Source organism: Peromyscus eremicus, chromosome 4, assembly GCF_949786415.1.
Source record: "Peromyscus eremicus chromosome 4, PerEre_H2_v1, whole genome shotgun sequence".
Lineage (NCBI taxonomy): Eukaryota > Metazoa > Chordata > Mammalia > Rodentia > Cricetidae > Peromyscus > Peromyscus eremicus.
Genome location: NC_081419.1, coordinates 47,763,110 through 47,781,241, shown reverse-complemented (window position 1 = coordinate 47,781,241; position 18,132 = coordinate 47,763,110). Strand labels below are relative to the sequence as shown.

Genomic DNA, 18,132 nt, shown 5'->3' with positions numbered 1-18,132 from the left:
TGAGTGAGTAGCAGTGATTGTCAGTGATTGAGTGTGGTCGTGGAATGTGCGTGCGTGTGCGAGAGAGGGGTGTGCGCTCCCTAGCGTGTGAAGCAGTCACTGTGGAATGTGCCCGGTGCGTGTGCTCCTGGAGGAGAGCATGCTCAAGCGTGCGCGCGTGTGGAGTGTGCATGTGCTATCGCGCAAGTGTTCGAGTGCCCACTCCTCCCAGAGTCGCAAAGTGCAGGGGGCGGGCCGGGCGGCAGGGGGCCTGGCCCACACTGGATTCCCGCATGCTAGTTCCGGGGCGGTCTGGTCTAAAGGGCTTTATGCACTGTCTGGAGGGTGGGGACTGGCGCGGGTAGAAAAGTGGATGCCTCTGGAATCCGGGCCGGCTTTCTGCCTCTAGCAGCCAGCAGAGTTGCTGAGCGAGACGTGCGAGCCTGAGCGGAGTTGCTGCTTGTGCGGGCTGCGACGCGCGCCCACCTCCCGGGGAAGGAACGGCGAGGCCCGGGGCGGTCTCGAGGATGGAGCGCCCGGCCGCCGCGGCGGCAGCGTGGATGCTGCTGCTGGCGATCGCTGCCTACCTGGCTCCAGTCAGTGGCCAAGGTAAGCGGCCACCTGCGGGAGCCACGCGCGCGGCGCCGCCGTCCACTCTAGGCGCTGCAGAGGGGAGCGGGGCGAGGGTGGGCGGCGGCGGAGCTGCTGGGGCTGAGAGCGCTCGGGTGACCCCAGGAGGGACGAGCGCAGCGCCGTTCCTCCGCTCGCTAGGGAACGGGGTCGCACCGGCTTCTGTGACAGCTCACCCCGCGGCGATTGCGCCTTTGTTCCCACGGGAATTAGTCCTGGCCCTCAACGCTTTTCAGGCTGGAACCTGGAGAGAGAGAGGGTCTCCCGCGTGGGTCTGCGCTTTCTTCTAGCCGGGGCAGAGCGGTCCTCCACGCAGCTCCCAGCGCAGTTTTCCACCTGCAGCGTCCGGCCGGCGCGGGAGACCCGATCCCATCGCGCGCCCCCGGGGCGGCCGGCCAGAGCCTCCTTCCTTCCATCAGTGACGAAACTCCGTCCCGCGGTGACCCCCATGAGACCGCATCTCATGATACCGATCATTTACGAACCCAGATAAGGCCGGGAGGAGGGATTGGCGGAGAGCGCGCGACTGATACACTAGAGTACTTTCTTGAAGGCTTTCCCTTTCTACCCGGAGCGGGTGCTTTTGTGTTGATGAATGGAGCTGGTTTGCTGCGCCTGAGTTTTGGGGCTGGAATGCGGAAAGTTTCTAATGTGGCTACAAACTTTTTCAAGTTGTCCGAGAGTTAGATTTTTTTTTTTCCCTCTCCTGCGAAACAGAGCAGAGGGTAAGAGAGGGAAAGGGGGGAAAGTATTTGGAGTTCAGAATAGAAAAGGGTTTAAGAGAAGAAAATGAAAGACAAGCTAAAAGAAATGGAGAGGACCAGAGCTAAATGAGAAGGGAGGGAGGGAGGGAGGGAGGGAGGGAGGGAGAGAGAGAGAGAGAGAGAGAGAGAGAGAGAGAGAGAGAGAGAGAGAGAGAACAGGAACCCTCGAGGTCTCTCCCTGGCTTTCGTTGCTAGGTAGCAGCCTGGAGCTGCGTGTGACCGACCACCAGACAGACAGAGCGGACGCTGCTGCCACCGCAGGGACTAATCTGTCTGTGGGGATGGGCCAGTCCCCCCCCTTTCCCCTCCCGCTTTTTCCCCCGTCCGACAACTTAATTGCCCTACAATAAAAATGAAACCCCTATTGTTGCAGGATTAGTCAAAGCAATAAATTGATTTCCCTAGATCACATATTGGGGGTTGATGGGTGCGGACTGTGGAAGCCCCCCGTTTACAGAGGAGAGCGGGGAGGGCTTGTGCATGGGCCGTGGCTTGTATTCAAATGGTTAATCTGCTTTCTTTCCTCAATTCTTAGCATAAGCTCCTTAGAGGGAATCAAGTAATTATACAGCAACTCGGAGAAGCACCCATCTCAGACTTCCTGGGAAGTTTGGAAGCGCCAGCAAATGCACCAGGCTTACAAAAATCTTTCCAAAAGGAGGGGTGGGTGGCAGCAGAAGACTAACAATTCTTTCTTTGAACATCTTTCTAGAGCATTGGAAACACAGAAGAGGGACTTACTGTTGTTGTGTGTGTGAGGTAGGGAGAGTTCACAGTGCCTACTTAGGGTTATATATCATGTGCTAAATATAACTTAGTGTACTTTTTTGTCCCTGTCTGGAAAATTACTGTCCATGCGTAAAATTATAAAAAAAAGCTGGGAAGCATTCTGTAAGTTTTTTTTTTTAAGCAGATATGGTAATGTAATGTTCACTAACGAATATGGTGTGTGTGTGTGTGTGTGTGTGTGTGTGTGTGTGTGTGTTTCTTCAGCCCCCCACCCCACCCCCACCGGGGTTTTCTCTGTAACCCTGGCTGTCCTGGAACTCAGCAGATAGACTAAGTTGGCTTGGAATTCAGCTGCCTGCCTCTGCCTCCTGAGTGCTGGGATTAGGCATGTAATGCTGGGAGTTCTTCAGGTTTCTAAAACTAGAACCCAAGTCTCACCATTCTTAGTCTTCATATTTTACTTTTTTATTTTTTTATTTATTTTTATTTTATTTATTTATTTATTTTTTTTGGTTTTTCGAAACAGGGTTTCTTTGTGTAGCTTTGTGCCTTTCCTGGAACTCGCTTTGGAGACCAGGCTGGCCTCGAACTCACAGAGATCCGCCTGGCTCTGCCTCCCGAGTGCTGGGATTAAAGGCATGCGCCACCACCGCCCGGCTATATTTTACTTTTTTAATTCATTTCTTATGAGCCAGTGTCTCTCTGTGTAGCCCAGACTGGCCTGCAATCACTGCCTGCTGCCTGTGATCCTCCTGTCTCAGCTTCTTGAGTCAGGGTTAAAGAGTCCAGCTGCTATACCTGGCGGAGCACTCAGATTTGTAAACTATAGAGCTGATACAGTAAGAGAACTTCGCAGGATATTTATGACCATACGGAGGTAAATTATGTAAAATACTTAGCCCAGTGAATATAGACAATGAAAATAAACTAGCAACTAACCTTATGTTTATCAACACTTTCTCAAAGACACACAAAATATATTTTTTTTTACGTTTATTCATGTATGTGGAAGTGCAGATGCCATAACATGCATGTGAAGGGTAATGTGGATCTTGGGATCCAGCTCTAGTGGTCAGGCTTGGTGACAAGCACCTTTACCTGCTGATCAGTCTAACTAAACATTTTCCACTCAGTTCTTTGAGGATTTCCTAGATCTTAGAATATGTTTTTGGTTATGGATTAAACTTTTGTGATTCCACCTCGAGTGGGACCTGTAATAAGTAGGTGACATTTTGGTCCTGTCACCTGTCTCTGGAACTTTAATTGCTGTTGCTTTTATTTTAGGGTGGACTTTCACTTCCCTGCTTGAAGTCTCTCTGGTTATAATAGGCTTCTGCCTCAACTCTCCAATCATCTTGATCTGATGGAAACATTTGTAGGTGGAGGGAACCTTAGGTATCTAAGTCTGTGTATTGTTTTATACTGATGGGTGGTTAACCCAGCTCCGCGGAGGGAGGTCCTGAAAAGAATGGAGTTAAGTTCCTGGCCTAAGGGCATGTAATCTGTGATAGGGCCCAGATGGAGTCAGTTTCTCTTTGCTTATCTCCTTTTGTAGATACCCCACCCTCTTTGGTTGAGACTTTTGGATTCCTTGCTGGGGATCCACACTTATCAGATGAAGCAAAGAATGACAAGTAGATGACCTTGGCAGTCTTTAACACGACTGGATGTGCCAAAGAGGCCACAGCAGGATGTCAGGCCAAAGAGGAATCTATTTATAGGTTAAGGCAGCCTCAGGACTTCAGCTTCCGGCTTGGTCTAGAATGTACGCCATCTTCAGACCCATTTTGTAAACGCTTGTGCCATCAAGGCACATTCCTGAGGATCTTGTGTTTTGTTGTGTAGACAGCTACAAAACTTGGGCCTAGACAAGGTAATTATTAAGTCCTGGTTAATCACTGTCTCTAGACAAGCACTTTTTTTTTTAAAGTATTTTTTTTTTTTTTTTTTTTTCCGAGAAAAGGTTAGAGTCTCTGTAGCTTTGGTGCCTGTCCTGGAACTCACTCTGTAGCCCAGGCTGGCCTCGAACTCACAGAGATCCGCCACCACTGCCGGTCGGACAAGCACTTTCAGAACACTGAAGTTTAAAATTTTTTAATACATTTTTAAATTATATTTAAAAATATTGATATCAAGAACCTAATTATCAAAAAAAAAAAAAAAAAAAAAAAAAAAAAAAAAAAAAAAAAGAACCTAATTATCTTCCAGTACCATTGCCATGTATTGGCTTGGGCTGTTAAGTCTTACCAGCTGGAACAGGGTAACAAGCAATTGCAGGTTCCTTTGGAAATGTCCATTTCTTCATTCATTCTGGTTCTAAGGATCAACAGTTGGGGCTTAGGCATGCTAGATATTGCTTTACCTCTATGTACCCCCAACCCACAAATAACTGAATTCAAAACAAAGGGAGCCAGCTGTGGTGGGGTATCTTCTGTTGTTATTTTGTGAGACAGGGTCTCACAGCATAGCCTTGGCTGGCTTGGAGCACACACCTACCTCTGTGCTGGGATTAAAGGCAGATGTTGGAGTATGTGTTTTAATTCTAGAATTAGGGAGGGAGAGGCCGTGGGATCAGATGTTCATGCCTAGCTTCAGCTAAATAGGGAATTCCAAGTCAGCCTGGGCTACAAGACCTGTTCTCCAACTGTATGTACATTCTTACCCTCAAACAACCAAACAATCAAACAACCAAACACACACACACACACACACACACACACACACACACACTCAGGGATTCTGAGTATTAGTGTAGCACAACTACAAATACACCAGTTGTGAAGCTCTACTCTAGAATGGAGAAAATGAGATTGAAGAAGCACTTGTTGGTACAACTGGAATGGTTTTCTTATCTTTTTGTTCTTTTTTTTTTTTTTAAGATTTATTTATTATGTATACAGTGTTCTGCCTGCATGAATGCTTGCAGGCCAGATCTCATTATAGATGGTTGTGAGCCACCATGTGGTTGCTGGGAATTGAACTCAGGACCTCTGGAAGAACAGCCAGTGCTCTTAATCTCTGAGCCATCTCTCCAGCTCCCCTGGAATGGTTTTCATATTTATTAACTTTGTGATCTTGAGGAAATGCAAGGAATCGCTGCTACTTACTGTGATATGCTTTACAAGTCCAGAGTATGTAGGTGAGCTGGTCTGGATTTCATAATTAAAATGGACTCCACTGTGAGACTCTGAGATCGTCGTTCTCTGGTTTCGGGTTACTCCTCCCAGGACCTCTCTGGCTTAAGGAAGATTTGACATGCTTCAGTGTCGGTTTTGGGTCTCTATTTGGAAATGATTAGTAGTGGTTTGTTTGGAAATGCCAAGTTTGCTTTTGTGTTCGGTCCGTGAAGAGAAGAAGTGGGTGGTGCTTGGGATTTTGGATTAAGACTCTTGGTTTGAATCCTACTTCCTTTTTCTTATTACCCAAGAAATCCGGTGTAACTGCTGGAGGAGCCCTGGGTTGCTCTTTTTGTCTGTAAAATGGGCTTCACATTTACTTCATAGAATGGTTGGACAGAGTAAATCAGGCAATGAGTGGGAAATAGCTAATAGACAGTGTTTTCTGTCATTAATTTTTCTCTGGATTTTGACTTTTGCAGTTAACTGGTAGGGCATTAGTGCAGCATGCCCAAATCCTTGGATTTGATCCACTACCAAAACAAATTTTAACATTGGCAGGCAATAATGACTTTTACATATTAATCAGGAGTTGTATTGATAATAGAAACCTATGGTAAACTGACTGAAACCAAAGAAATTTGTTGAAATCCCTAAGTGAAGAAGATACAGATATTTGTTGAATTCATATGAGATTGCCTTCTATCTTGACAGACGTTAGCAAACACTGACAATTTCATTTGGTTCCACCTGCCATAAAATACTCTGTCATATCAGTCTTGTTTTTCTCTTCTGCTTCTGAGATGACTCCATTTCAGACATCCTCTTGGTGTAAAATGACTATCGCGGGCTTTAGACTCCATCCTATCATGCCATATCCAGAGGGAAATTGTGGATAGCTTCATTGGTTGCATTTCGATGGCTTTTCTTAATTGTAAGGTTATTGGACAAATAGATCACCTTACTCAGGGGAAGAAGTGCCGCCATTGGCTGTGTGTGCTCTTCTGTGGTCCCAGACTTTGCAGACAAAGTGTGGATCTCAGAAGAAAATTGGGGTAACGCTGTGAAGAGAATGGTGAACACAGGCCGAACTGCAAATCTGACATAATACCTTAGTAGACGAAATTGATTAATGATGCTGTTTTCATTTTGAATGTGAAGACAGATATGAAAGGCATATGCAAATTTCTCTAGAGTTGGCAGTCCCCAGCTAACACAGTGAGTTAGGAACATTAAGGTAAAAGACAGGACATTCTATGATCCGAGAATGATGTTGCAACTTTTAAAGTTGTTATTTTCCTTATTATAACTGTGGTCATACTAAAGATTCAATCTGTAGGTTCGTATGTGCCACACAAGTTCTCTACCACAGAGCCACAACCCAACCCCACTTTTCAAGTCTAGGAGGAGGAAAGGAAGAACTTCTAGAAAGTTCATTTGCCAACTAAAGTTTTTCTTCTCCTCATCCTCTTTTTGTTTTTGGAGACAGGGTTTCTCTGTCTTGGCTGTCCTAGAACTCACTCTGTATATAGATCAGGCTGGCCTTGAACTCACATCACAGGTCCTCCTGCCTCTGCCTTGTGAGTGCTAGGATTAATAGGTATGTACCACCACCTCCCAGCCCCAACCAAAGTTTTCTTTTTAGGAGAATGTGAAGAGGAAAATAAAGTTTGGGAAAATGAGTGGCAAGATTAAAGCATGGACTTTTTCAGTCCACTGGAAGGGCTTCATTTTGCTGTAATTTCTTTTCTAGTTAACCCCATTCGTTTGTGTATGGTTCATGGACTTGGTCCTTTTCCCAAGCTCTTGATCACCTGTGATTTAAAAGGACAGCAACAAAACACGTGTCTCTCCCAGAAAACGAGAGTAAGACAATGTTTTTTTTTTTTTTAAATATATATTTATTTTTATCTTGTGTGCATTGGTGTTTTGCCTGCATGTATGTCTGTGTGAGGGTGTTGGATCCTGGAGTTACAGACAGTTGTGAGCTGCCATGTAGGTGCTGGGAATTGAACCCAGTCCTCTGGAAGAGCAGTCAGTGCTGTTTGTTTTTTTTTTAATTAATTAATTTATTTATTATGTATACAGTGTTCTGTCTGCATGTATGCCTGCTGTGAGCCACCATGTGGTTGCTGGGAATTGAACTCAGAACCTTTGGAAGAGCAGCCAGTGCCCTTAACCAGTGAGCCATCTCTCCAGACCCAGACCCAAGTTTTTTGTTTTTGGTTTTTTTTTTTTTTTTTTTTTTAGTTTTTTTCAAAGCAGGGTTTCTCTGTGTAACAGCCCTGGCTGTCCTGGAACTCACTTTGTAGACCAGGCTGGCCTTGCTCACAGGGATCCACCTGCCTCTGCCTCTTGAGTGCTGGGATTAAAGGTGTATGCCATTACTGTCTAGCTAGCTGATAATAAGCAGTTTTACCTCTGAAATCTCGATGTGTTTGGTCATTAGCCCTGACTGAGATCATCATGCTGGACCCCAAGGTTATAAGAAACAGTGAGAAATAAATGAAAGAAGAAAATGTAATTACCATTCTGTGCGTTGAAAAGTTAAGCCACTGTTACCATGGATACAATGGCTTGTTTATCGTCTACAGATCTTGGGATCTCAGTCTGTAAGCAATAACCAAAGAACTCTTTCAAGCAGATGTCCTGTCAGCCAGTAATTCCTCCTAAGTGTGAGAAGAGGCCTTCATCACTTACTGCTGATGCACACTCAGTGTCAATGCACGTCCTCCGGAGGGTCCAAAGGATGCTGAAATCTGAAAGGGGAAGAGTAACTTCAATTCTGTTAGGCTAGAACTTCTTAATCCTCATATAAAAATGATTGTCTTACAAGTATCAAGCGTTTGCATGTGTATTGGGAGCAATTCTGTGATATTTAACAAGGAGTAAAAGCTGAAAAAAAATTTCATGTCCTTAAATAGAGTTGACTTAAAAATTTTGAGACAGGATCTTTTTTTTTTTTTTTTTTTTTTTTTTTTTGTTGTTGTTGTTTGTTTGTTTGTTTTTCGAGACAGGGTTTCTCTGTGTAGCCTTGGCTGTCCTGGGACTCACTTGGTAGCCCAGGCTGGCCTCGAACTCATAGAGATCCTCCTGCCTCTGCCTCCCGAGTGCTGGGATTAAAGGCATGCGCCACCACCGCCCGGCTGAGACAGGATCTTTCTATGAAGTGTGGGCTGTCCTGAAACTGACTCTGTAGATTAGGCTAGCTTGCCTCTGCCTCCTGGGTGCTGAGGTTAAGGGCATGCACCACCATGATTGACAGCTTAATTTTGTAAGGGTCTCATTTTAGCCCAGGCTAGCCTTGAACTCCTGACCCTCCTGTATTTTTCTGCCAACGGCTAGAATTGTAGATGTGTACTACCATACTAAACTACTTTTTTGATCTTTTTGAGACAGGGTTTTATCCTATAGCTCAGGCTGGCCTGGAACCGATTGTGTAGCACACTCAGGCTGGCCTGGAACCGATGATTATGTAGCACACTCAGGCTGGCCTTGATCTCTTGGCACTCCTGCCTCAGACTCCTGGGTACAGAAATTACCAGGGTGAACTACTCCTAGGCCTGATACACTGAATTTAAGAATGGATACATTTTATCTAGAATATGTCAATATTGGCTATATTTTAACCTTACTAAAGGGGAGAAGGAGGGTGGTAGCTGGCATGGACTTTCACATTCTTTTAATTCTGATGTGGGGAAGGGTGTGGAGAACACTTTTAAAAAAACAAATAGAAAACCCAACTCACACTGGATAAAACAATATGAGTATTTCCTGGCTCCTGGATGGGAAGAGTCCTGAGTTGCAGTGGAGTTTGGGGAGGTTCAGCACGGCTTCTGTGCTTTCCCTTGGTGTTTTCCTTCACTCTGTTCCTCTGGTGTCAGGCTTGTTTTCAGCCAGCTTTTCTGCGCTTGTAACGTCCGGACAAATGGGGTTACATGTATTCCTGACCTGGGGGGTTTCTTCCCTCCCGCCCCTCTACCCTTTCCCTGCTCTCTCTTCCTTCTTTTCCTGTGTATCCCAGGCTCATCTCAGAGCACTTGACCCTTGGTGCCGGCCTTCTGCATGTGAACCACCAGAACCTGCCTTCAGTTATGCCTTTATTTTCTTCTTGCTTTTTGAGACAGTGTCTCATGTAGCCCAGGATGGCCTAGAATTCCTGATACTCCTGCCTCTGCCTCTCAAGTCTGGAGTAATAGGCCTGAGCCGCCATGCTAGGCTTCAGCTACGTTCTTAAAAGTATAACCACTTCACTTACTTCAATAATTTATAACGCTACACTTTCTAAGGACCCTGAGTCAGGCTCTCCAAACCTGGCATATCAAATCACTCGAGGAGCTTTATAAAGCATATAAACTCATAGGCCAGAGCCTACAGTCACTGAACCAGGAACATGGGGATCTGCATTTTGAAGAGTTTCCAGGTAGTTCTGGGCTCAGACAATCTAAGAGCAGCTGTTATGGGAACCTTCTCATTTCTCAGTTTTGTGAATGAACTTGCCTGCAGTGCCAATCCCTTCCTATGGCAGTTCGCTATGCTCTGTGGAGTCAAGGTTTTTACTTCCCCACCCCCAACAGAGCCCACTGGCTTCTAGAGTAGCCTTCTGCTCTGTGGCTGCAATGGGAGCCCGTATCCTTCCTATCCTTAGAATGTGTTGATCTCACCACCTCTCCCCTGTCCTTGAGGCCTCTCACTCCTCAGCTTCTATTTCAGAATCCTCGCTAAAATCACTTCTTCCTTCACACACACTCTCAGCAGCCCGGCCTCCTTTATCCTGCTCTGTTGAACCCCAGTCCTGGCTCAAACAAGTTCTCCATACCTGCTTCCCTGTGTCTAAACATGGCAGGAGAACACCATAGCACAACACGAAACTAAAGCCATGAAATGAATCTCAACTTTCAATTGTGTGTGTGTGCTCGCATGCCTGGGCCTTGTGCAGACCCTGACTCTGCTTTTAATAAATGTGGAACTAGGGAGAGAATGCCACACGTTTGTATGACGGCTCTTACTGCTTGCCTTTCAGCCTGCGTCGTCTGTGTTCTGGAAGAAATTCCTATGCCTTAAATTTGAAGCAATTCATGTTCTAGATCATTTTCTTTGACCTCAGCAATTGCCTAATACCGTTATTGTTTTCTCCTCCCCTCTCCTTCCTTCCTTCTTTCTTCTAACCATTCCTTCCCACCTTTTTTTGAGACAGGGCCTCACTTTGCAGCCTGTAGCCCAGGCTGACAATCAGCTCAAACTGAATGTCCCCTGCGTCTTTCCTCTGTGGCTCACTTTCTCCATTACAGCACTCACTATAGGGAGTATTAATGAAGTTACATAACTTTGTATTTGCTTATTTACTTTTTGTTTTTCAAGACAGGGTTTCTCTGTGTAACAGCCCTAGCTGTCTTAGAACTCTGTAGACCAGGCTGGCCTCGAACTCACAGAGATTCACCTGCCTCTGCCTCCTTGTTTAAAACTGCCAGCTTGCTTGTTTACTTATCGTGTTCTCTTGAGACAGAGATTTCATTTCTTCTATTCATTGCTCTATCCTTAGGATCCACAACGGACAAAGTCAAATGAATGCATGAATGGATGTCCCATGAATTTAAGAGCGGATATCCTCAAAAGCTATGTGTGGTGGCACATCAGGAATCCCAGCTACATTGGAGTTTGAGGCAGGAGGATTGCAAATTTGAAGTCAGCCTGGGCAATTTAAAAAGACCCTTTCTCAAAATCATTTTAATCAGATATGACTCATGCCTGTAATCCCAGCAGTTGGGAGTTTGAGGCAGGAGGACTGCCTTGTGTTCCAGGCCATTCTACACTATGATGAGATTCTGTTTTTAAAAAAGTCTCAAAAAGTAGGGCTGAAGGTGTAGCTTAGTTGTTAGAGTATTTGTCTAGCATGCACCAATCTTTGGTCTCTCCCCAGCAGCACATGAAGTGGATATGGCAGTATACCTGTATTCCAAGAACCTGTTAGGTAGATGCTGGAAAGTCAGACATTCAAGGTCATTCTTGATATCTCTATCTATCTATCTATCTATCTATCTATCTATCTATCTATCTATCTATCTGTCTGTCTCTACGTGTATCTGTGTATCTCTCTCTGTCTCTCTTTCTCTGTCTCCGTCTCTGTCTCTCTCTGGGCTTCATGAGATTCTGTTTCAAAACAAGGAAATAAGTGAACAAACAAACCTCACAAAAACAGGACTTTTAAAAAAGTGCTCAGTGGCAGAGCACTCGCCTGCCTAACATGCACAAAAGACTTTGGATTCAACCTCCAGTACTGAAAAGAGGAGGTGGCATCCTACCCTGATTTTGCCAGCTCAATATCTTAGGGTCTCTTGAGGCCCCTTTTAGATCCTGAGGGAGGAAAAGAAAAATTGTTGTCTTAATCAAAGCAAGTGGCTTAGCAACACTGTTTCTCTCCATCTGAACCCCCACATTCCCCACTCCACCCGACTGGTGACCCCCAGTGCGTTTGAGTAGCTGCTCCTTCATTCCTTTTTAAGCTTCCCTCCAGATCCATGGTTATCCTGGGAGAATTCCCCTGTACGCACACAATGGGTCATTCTGCCATTTTTACTACACATTTGATACAGTAGCTTTTACAAAAAGATAAGCCAAAGTTTTTCCATGTTCTGTTAGTGGACTGTCATTCTGTATTTAAACAGAGCACAAAAGAAAGCTGCCTGGGACCGTGGTACAGTGAAAACAGCAGCCAGGACAAAAGGCCCTCTCTGAAGAGGGGAGCGGCTTCCCAACTCTGGGAGGCAGCTGGCTGAGGTGGGGAGAACCTCCAGTGTCCTGTCAGAGCCTCGTTTCTGATGGATGATGGAAAAATAGGCCTGATGAAAAGGGCCCAGGCTGCTGATAAAGGCCAAGGCTACTTGTTCTGTGGTCCCAGACTTTCTCGGCAGCCTTGGAAATGATTCAGTTGGTAAAAGTGTTTGTCTTGCAAGCATAAGTTCAATGGCCTGCATCCATGGAAAAAGCTGAACTTGTTATTCCAGCGCAGGAGAAGTAGACAGAGCCACTTAGACCAGTGGGCAGCGAGTCCCAGGTCTTCTTTTCTTTCTTTCTTTTTTAAAGGGTGAATGGCTCCCCAGGCTGACCTCTGGTTTCCACATACATAAAAGGTTGGAGGGCCAGAGATGGCTCAGCCATTAAAGGAAAGGCTCACAGCTAAAGGAAAAAAAAAATAAAAAAAGAAAGAAAAAGAAAAAAAGGAAAAAAATAAATAAAAAAAGAAAAAGAAAAAAAAGAAAAAGTAAGAAAAAATTAAGTTGGAGACAGGGAATGACTGAATCACGTGCATATATAGGTAAAGAAGCTGGGAAAATGAGCTTAGTATTAATGACTGACTTTTTTCCCTGAGACAGGCTTTTCTCAAATGACTGAATTATTAATTATTATTATTATTACTTTTTTTTTTTTTTTTTTCGAGACAGGGTTTCTCTGTGTAGCTTTGCGCCTTTCCTGGAACTCACGTGGTAGCCCAGGCTGGCCTCAAACTCACAGAGATCCACCTGCCTCCGCCTCTCGAGTGCTGGGATTAAATGTGTGAGCCACCACCGCCCGGTTATAGCAGTTAACAGCACAGAATTTTATGTGTTGAGGACTAAGGCAAGACAGGTGGGCTTGTCCAGTAGTTAAGTGGTGGAATTAAAATTTGAGCCCAGAACGCTGATTCTCACGTGTTGTCACCGTGGATAAGTGAGAATAGAAGAAAGTGGAAGACTGCCTTCGTGCCTGGTCATTTCAGAGACTGGTGCCATGCAGCTCAACCTTTGGTCCTGCTCTCTGGGGCAGGGCAGGTATGTCCTCCGGGGATGCGTGGAGGGTTTTGGACCCGAAGCGCTTCTTGTTATGTCTGAAGACGTCTGCTTTGTCATCACTAGAGTCAGTTCTTCTGAGTGGGACATTGTTTCCCTGGGGACCCAGAAGCAAACTCCCAAGCTGGCATGGTTTTAGAGAGATAAAGGGTGGAAGAGAGCAGAAAGTGAGAGGGAGTTTTAAAAGGAAGCCAACTCGTGTGTGTTTGTGTGTGTGTGTGCGCGTGCGTGTGTGTGTGTGTGTGTGTGTGTGTGTGTGTGTGTGTGTATGTGTGTGTCTGTGATTACTTGTTCTTAAGATGCCTGTTTGAGCACTTAAGCAAACTCTAAAATAGAACATTTTACTTTGTAGAATGGCCCATACTTAGCTCAATTGACATGAGATTGCCAGGAAAGGTTATAGCTGGATGTGGTGGTTGACCTCTGCTGTGAGTTTGAGGACAGTCGGGCCTACGTAGTGAGTTTCAGGTCTGCTTGGGTTTCAGTAAGATCTTTTCTTGAAAGAAAGAAAAAGAAAGAAAGAAAGAAAGAAACCCTTCATCGGTCAAACAAACATAATAATGACAAAGAAAAGCAGTTGTTAAGATCTATCAACAGTGATGAGTTTGAGAAGAGACTCTTGGGTTGGGATGTAGATGCAGTTATTTTTCTAGACCATAATGATGACTGCGAATAGGAAACTATTCGTCTGGCCAGGCAAGACTTCTCACAGACAGGATAAAGACAATTTGCAAGCTTGACTACTTGAGTTTGATTCCTAGGGACCTACACACATGGTAGAAGGACAGTCCATGACTTCTACTATGTCACACTGGTACCACAGGCCTACCCCTACCCATGGGCACCCACCGCCCACTCAATAAACAAGTACAATAAAATAAAGAGAATCGTTTTTCTTTTTATGTTAGCATATAATAAAAAAAAATCTGCAAATTAGTACACACTCTTCTCAAGTTGGTTGCTGTTTTTATTTTTGTATTTTGGTAGGGTCCTACTATGTTATGCAAACTGGCCTTGAATTCCTCCTGTCTCAACCTCCTGAATATTGTATACTACTAAGCCTGGCTCCAAGTCAGTTGCTAAAAAGTTACCAGAATTCTGACTTTTTCTAGTATACTTTGACATAAAAATGTACTTCTCCCCTAATATTTGGTGCAGTGAAGTGTAGAAGGAATTTGCTAAGCAATCAGTAGAAGCCGAGGTCCTGGTGAAAAACAAGATGGATGGCTTAAAAATTGAAGGTTTGATGCCTCTTACTGTAAATGATTAAACCCAGCAGTGCACCCAGGAGAATGTGGCACACCAGGAGCTAGTAAGAAGAGCACACTGTGCTCGCCATTTCCCTGCAAGGGGAACCAAAGAAGAGATGTAACAGTTGCAGAGGGGAATGTGTATCGCAAATTCCTCTTGTAATCTACAGTTAGTTTTCAGACATTGTGATGTGATTGAAGGAATGAGAAAGAGAAGAGAGATGGCCCTTTATTAAAGTCCCAGTACTCTTTAGGGGGTGACTTCCTCCAGAGGTTCCCTGCGTCACATGCTCTATTTAGAAGGAAAATGATAGACCCACTAATAGAGAACTGGAGAGATGGGGAACTACATGGGCTATTCTGATCGCCGCTGTAACATTGCTGGTTTTCTTCACCCACACACACCATTTCTTGTGGCAGGGGTGAGAGACTGTGGTTCATTTGAGACAGGGTCTCACTATGTAGCCATGGCTGGAACTCACTTTGTCGACCAGGCTGATCTTAGACTCACAGAGACTCCCCTGCCTCTGTGGTAGTTGTGTGCACCACCACACCCCACTAACCTTAGTTTTTAAAAATTGATACATTTTTATAGGTTTCAAAGCAATAGGCTTTGAATGTTTGTATTTATGAGTTGCTCTATCTTAAGTTAACATAGACTAAGTTGTTCGTGTGTACATTACTGTAATCTTTTGGGAATATGCTAGACAGACCTCTACATGCTAAGCATGTGCTCTGCCACTGAGCTACACCCCAACTCCTATTTCTATAAATATTAATATATGTATATATATTAGTATAACAACCACCACAGTCAGGATTAGGACAGCTCCACCCCGCCCCATTCTTTGTGTTACCCCTTTATAGCCAGCCCCAGCAAATGAAGTATTTTTAAGTCTCTTTTCTGGAAATTCACTTTCCTAGATGAAAGTCTCAACTGCCTTTCATTTGTTCATTTTTATTCAAGAAGTGTTCTCTGCTGGTTCTTGAAGTAATTCAAAATGACATGGTCGGTAAAGTCGCACGGCTGGATTTCCTTTATTATAATGGAAGGGTGCGGGGAGGGAAGCCACGGAAAGATAGAAGGCCTTTCAATGCAGCCACATAAGAAAAAGATCTTGCTTGTTGTTTGATTGGAATCTGAAAAGAAAACACTCAAGATTCTCCCTTGAAGAGGAGAGAGGGGAAATTTTTATTCAAGGAATTACTGCCCGACACCTGGGAAATGATTAGTTGGCGTTTGCAAAGAAAGAAGATTAAGTTAGTGTGGTTAATTAACTGTGGTAATCAGGTGACTTAAATCAATTAACTCCCTGTTAACAATTTCCATCAATTTTGTAAATAAGTCACCAGGTCAGTAGATTGTACACTTAGGATGAAAGACTTTTCTCTGAGTTATTATTGATAACGGATTAGAGATGGTCTCTTTCTTGTCTCATCCACTCTCTGCTTGCCTTACTTCAATGATGAGGAAGCTCAAGCTGGTTTTAGTTTGAGAAGGACACACCAGGGTAACTTTTACTATGTGGTTTCAAGGAAGAGTCAGGTTCAAGGGACCTTGCTGCTTCATCTTAGCACATTTCAACAGACTGATGGAGGAGGGACGTAAGTCAACTCCTCCAGGGTGGCATTAAGGAGACCCAGGCAGCAGATCATGTAAGATGCCTGTTGCCCAGGCATTTAAAGTTCTTCTGTTTCCTTTGCCAACTGCATGAGTGCTGTGACATATGAACAGGACTTGATACTTACTCACACTTACTTACCCCTCTCTCTCTCCTCCCGTTGTCTCTGTGTGCTTGCCATAGCATGGCATGAGTGTGGAGGGCAGAGGACAACCTGTGGGAGTTGGGTTTCTCCTTTCACCATGTGAATTCCAAGGATTGAAATCAGGTCCTTCGGCTGAGGGCCAAGTGCCTTCACTCACTGAATCGTCTTGCCAGCCCTAAGAGTTAAACTTTAGAGGACACCTTTAGTGATCCATTTAAAGGACACACACACACACACACACACACACACACACACACACACACCCCATACACATGTGTATACATACGTACACATATGTATACACACACACATTTTAGACAAGGTCTTATGTAGCCCAAGTTAACCCCAAACTCAATACTATATAGCAAGAGCCGTTTCTGAAAGGCTTGTGCATGTGGGTAATTTAATTCACTCTTTAGGACAGATGATATGAATCGTTTAGGGCTCTGTCAGGAAGAAATATTTGAGTTGTAAATATACATTTGCAACAATTCTACGCTAAAATCACTTCCATTTAAAAAAAAAAAGAGAGAATTCCCATGGTTTCCTCATATCTACTGATGGTAGATTGCCTCAGGTTTGGGACACAGCTCAGGCACGACAGAGACAGGAGGGTCCCTGAGGTGGGTTTCTGACCACCGTAAGTATGTCCGTCACACAGACTGGCATCTGTACACATGTGTATGAACACACATGGCCTGCCATGTGGAAATGGGCAGAAGCCAGTGATTTAAGTTTAAAGCTCTTGTTACCAAGCCAGCCCCTCCCAGCCTGCTCAAAGATCCCTAATCTCAGGGTCTACTATGGACTGAGTTAACCTGGGGCCAAACGTTTTTTCATGTTGGGACATAGGCTATGACTTGGAGATTTAGCTCAGTTGCTTTCCAGAGTCATTCCTGTGAGCCACATGACCTCTGAACCCCAGCTTCCTCAACTGTACAGTGTGGATTCTAAGTCCTGCCTCTTGGGAATATTTATAGGTCATTGTGAACATGCAAGGTACTAGTGCTTGGAGAGTGTTCAGTGAACATTTGGTCCCCAGGGAACCTGGTGCCAAATTATCCACATTTGACCAGTTCCTGGTTGGGTCAGCGCTGCTGCGGAGCCTCCTTGCTGTGGGCTTTTGAAATGCAGAAACCACCTGTCAAATTCTCTATCCATAGAAACCACTGAGGGGGAAAATGCAGCTTTTTAAGGGGAGTGAAACTACTAGACGAAGCAATGGTAGAAGACAAGGCTTTGTCACCTGCCTGTCTGCTCCCAAGGATGTTCCAGATTTTTAAAGGTGAAAATTCAATGCCAAATTGTGAAAAGGTTCACATTTCTCAGGAACCGAGCATTTCCATCTCATGTATCCTGGACGTGCACCCTGTCCACTTGGCTTCCTGTGGTTTATTGTGTCTCTCTAACCCTGTGACTGGTTGGAACAGGTTGAAGCAGAGGTTGATATGCCCTCTGGTCAAGGATTTGCTGAGAGAGCACATGAGGATCAGACTTGACTTTGGAGTCTCCAGGCAGCACACAGCCATCGATCAGCATTTGTTCCTTTATGTAGGATTTACTCATTCAACCACATATGCTGGCCCAAGCCTGTAGTCTCAGGATTTGGGAGGCCGAGGCAGGAGGATGGTGACTTTGTGACCAGCATGGGTTATATGCAGAACAAAATCCAATCCTTCCTTATTTAACGAAGATCACTGAGAAGTTGTGTAGGTGAGTGGTGGATAGGTCTGGTTAATCATTCCCATTAGAATGATCACTGGTGTGTTTATTACACAAACGTTTGCATGCTGTGTCAGGGACCGGTTGTCCATAGATGATGAGATGTGGAAACATATATATACTGTGCTGTATTAGGGTTTGGGAGCTCAGCAAAGGGGACCATGTAATCCAGTCTGCGAGGCAGTGAGGATGACCCCCACATGTGAACTATTTGAACTGGGTCTTAAAGGAGGGTGTCACAGGAGCTTGGAAAGCTGCACTGGAGGAGGTTCCTCTGAGTAGAGGGGTGGGTTTGAAGAAATGTAAGTTGGGAAGTATAGTGGTCAGATTTTTAATTTTTTTGTATATA

General features: G+C 44.7%; 1 protein-coding gene across 1 annotated transcript in view; it reads left to right on the top strand.

The window, feature by feature from the left end:
- Nucleotides 1-318: 318 nt before the first annotated feature.
- Lrp2 (LDL receptor related protein 2) overlaps nucleotides 319-18,132 on the top strand; it is a 148,792-nt gene continuing 130,978 nt past the window's right edge. Inside the window, exon 1 of the mRNA XM_059260620.1 lies at nucleotides 319-588. Within this exon, the coding sequence (XP_059116603.1) occupies nucleotides 507-588 (82 nt within the window). The 5' untranslated portion in view covers nucleotides 319-506. The remainder of the gene's footprint in view (nucleotides 589-18,132) is intronic.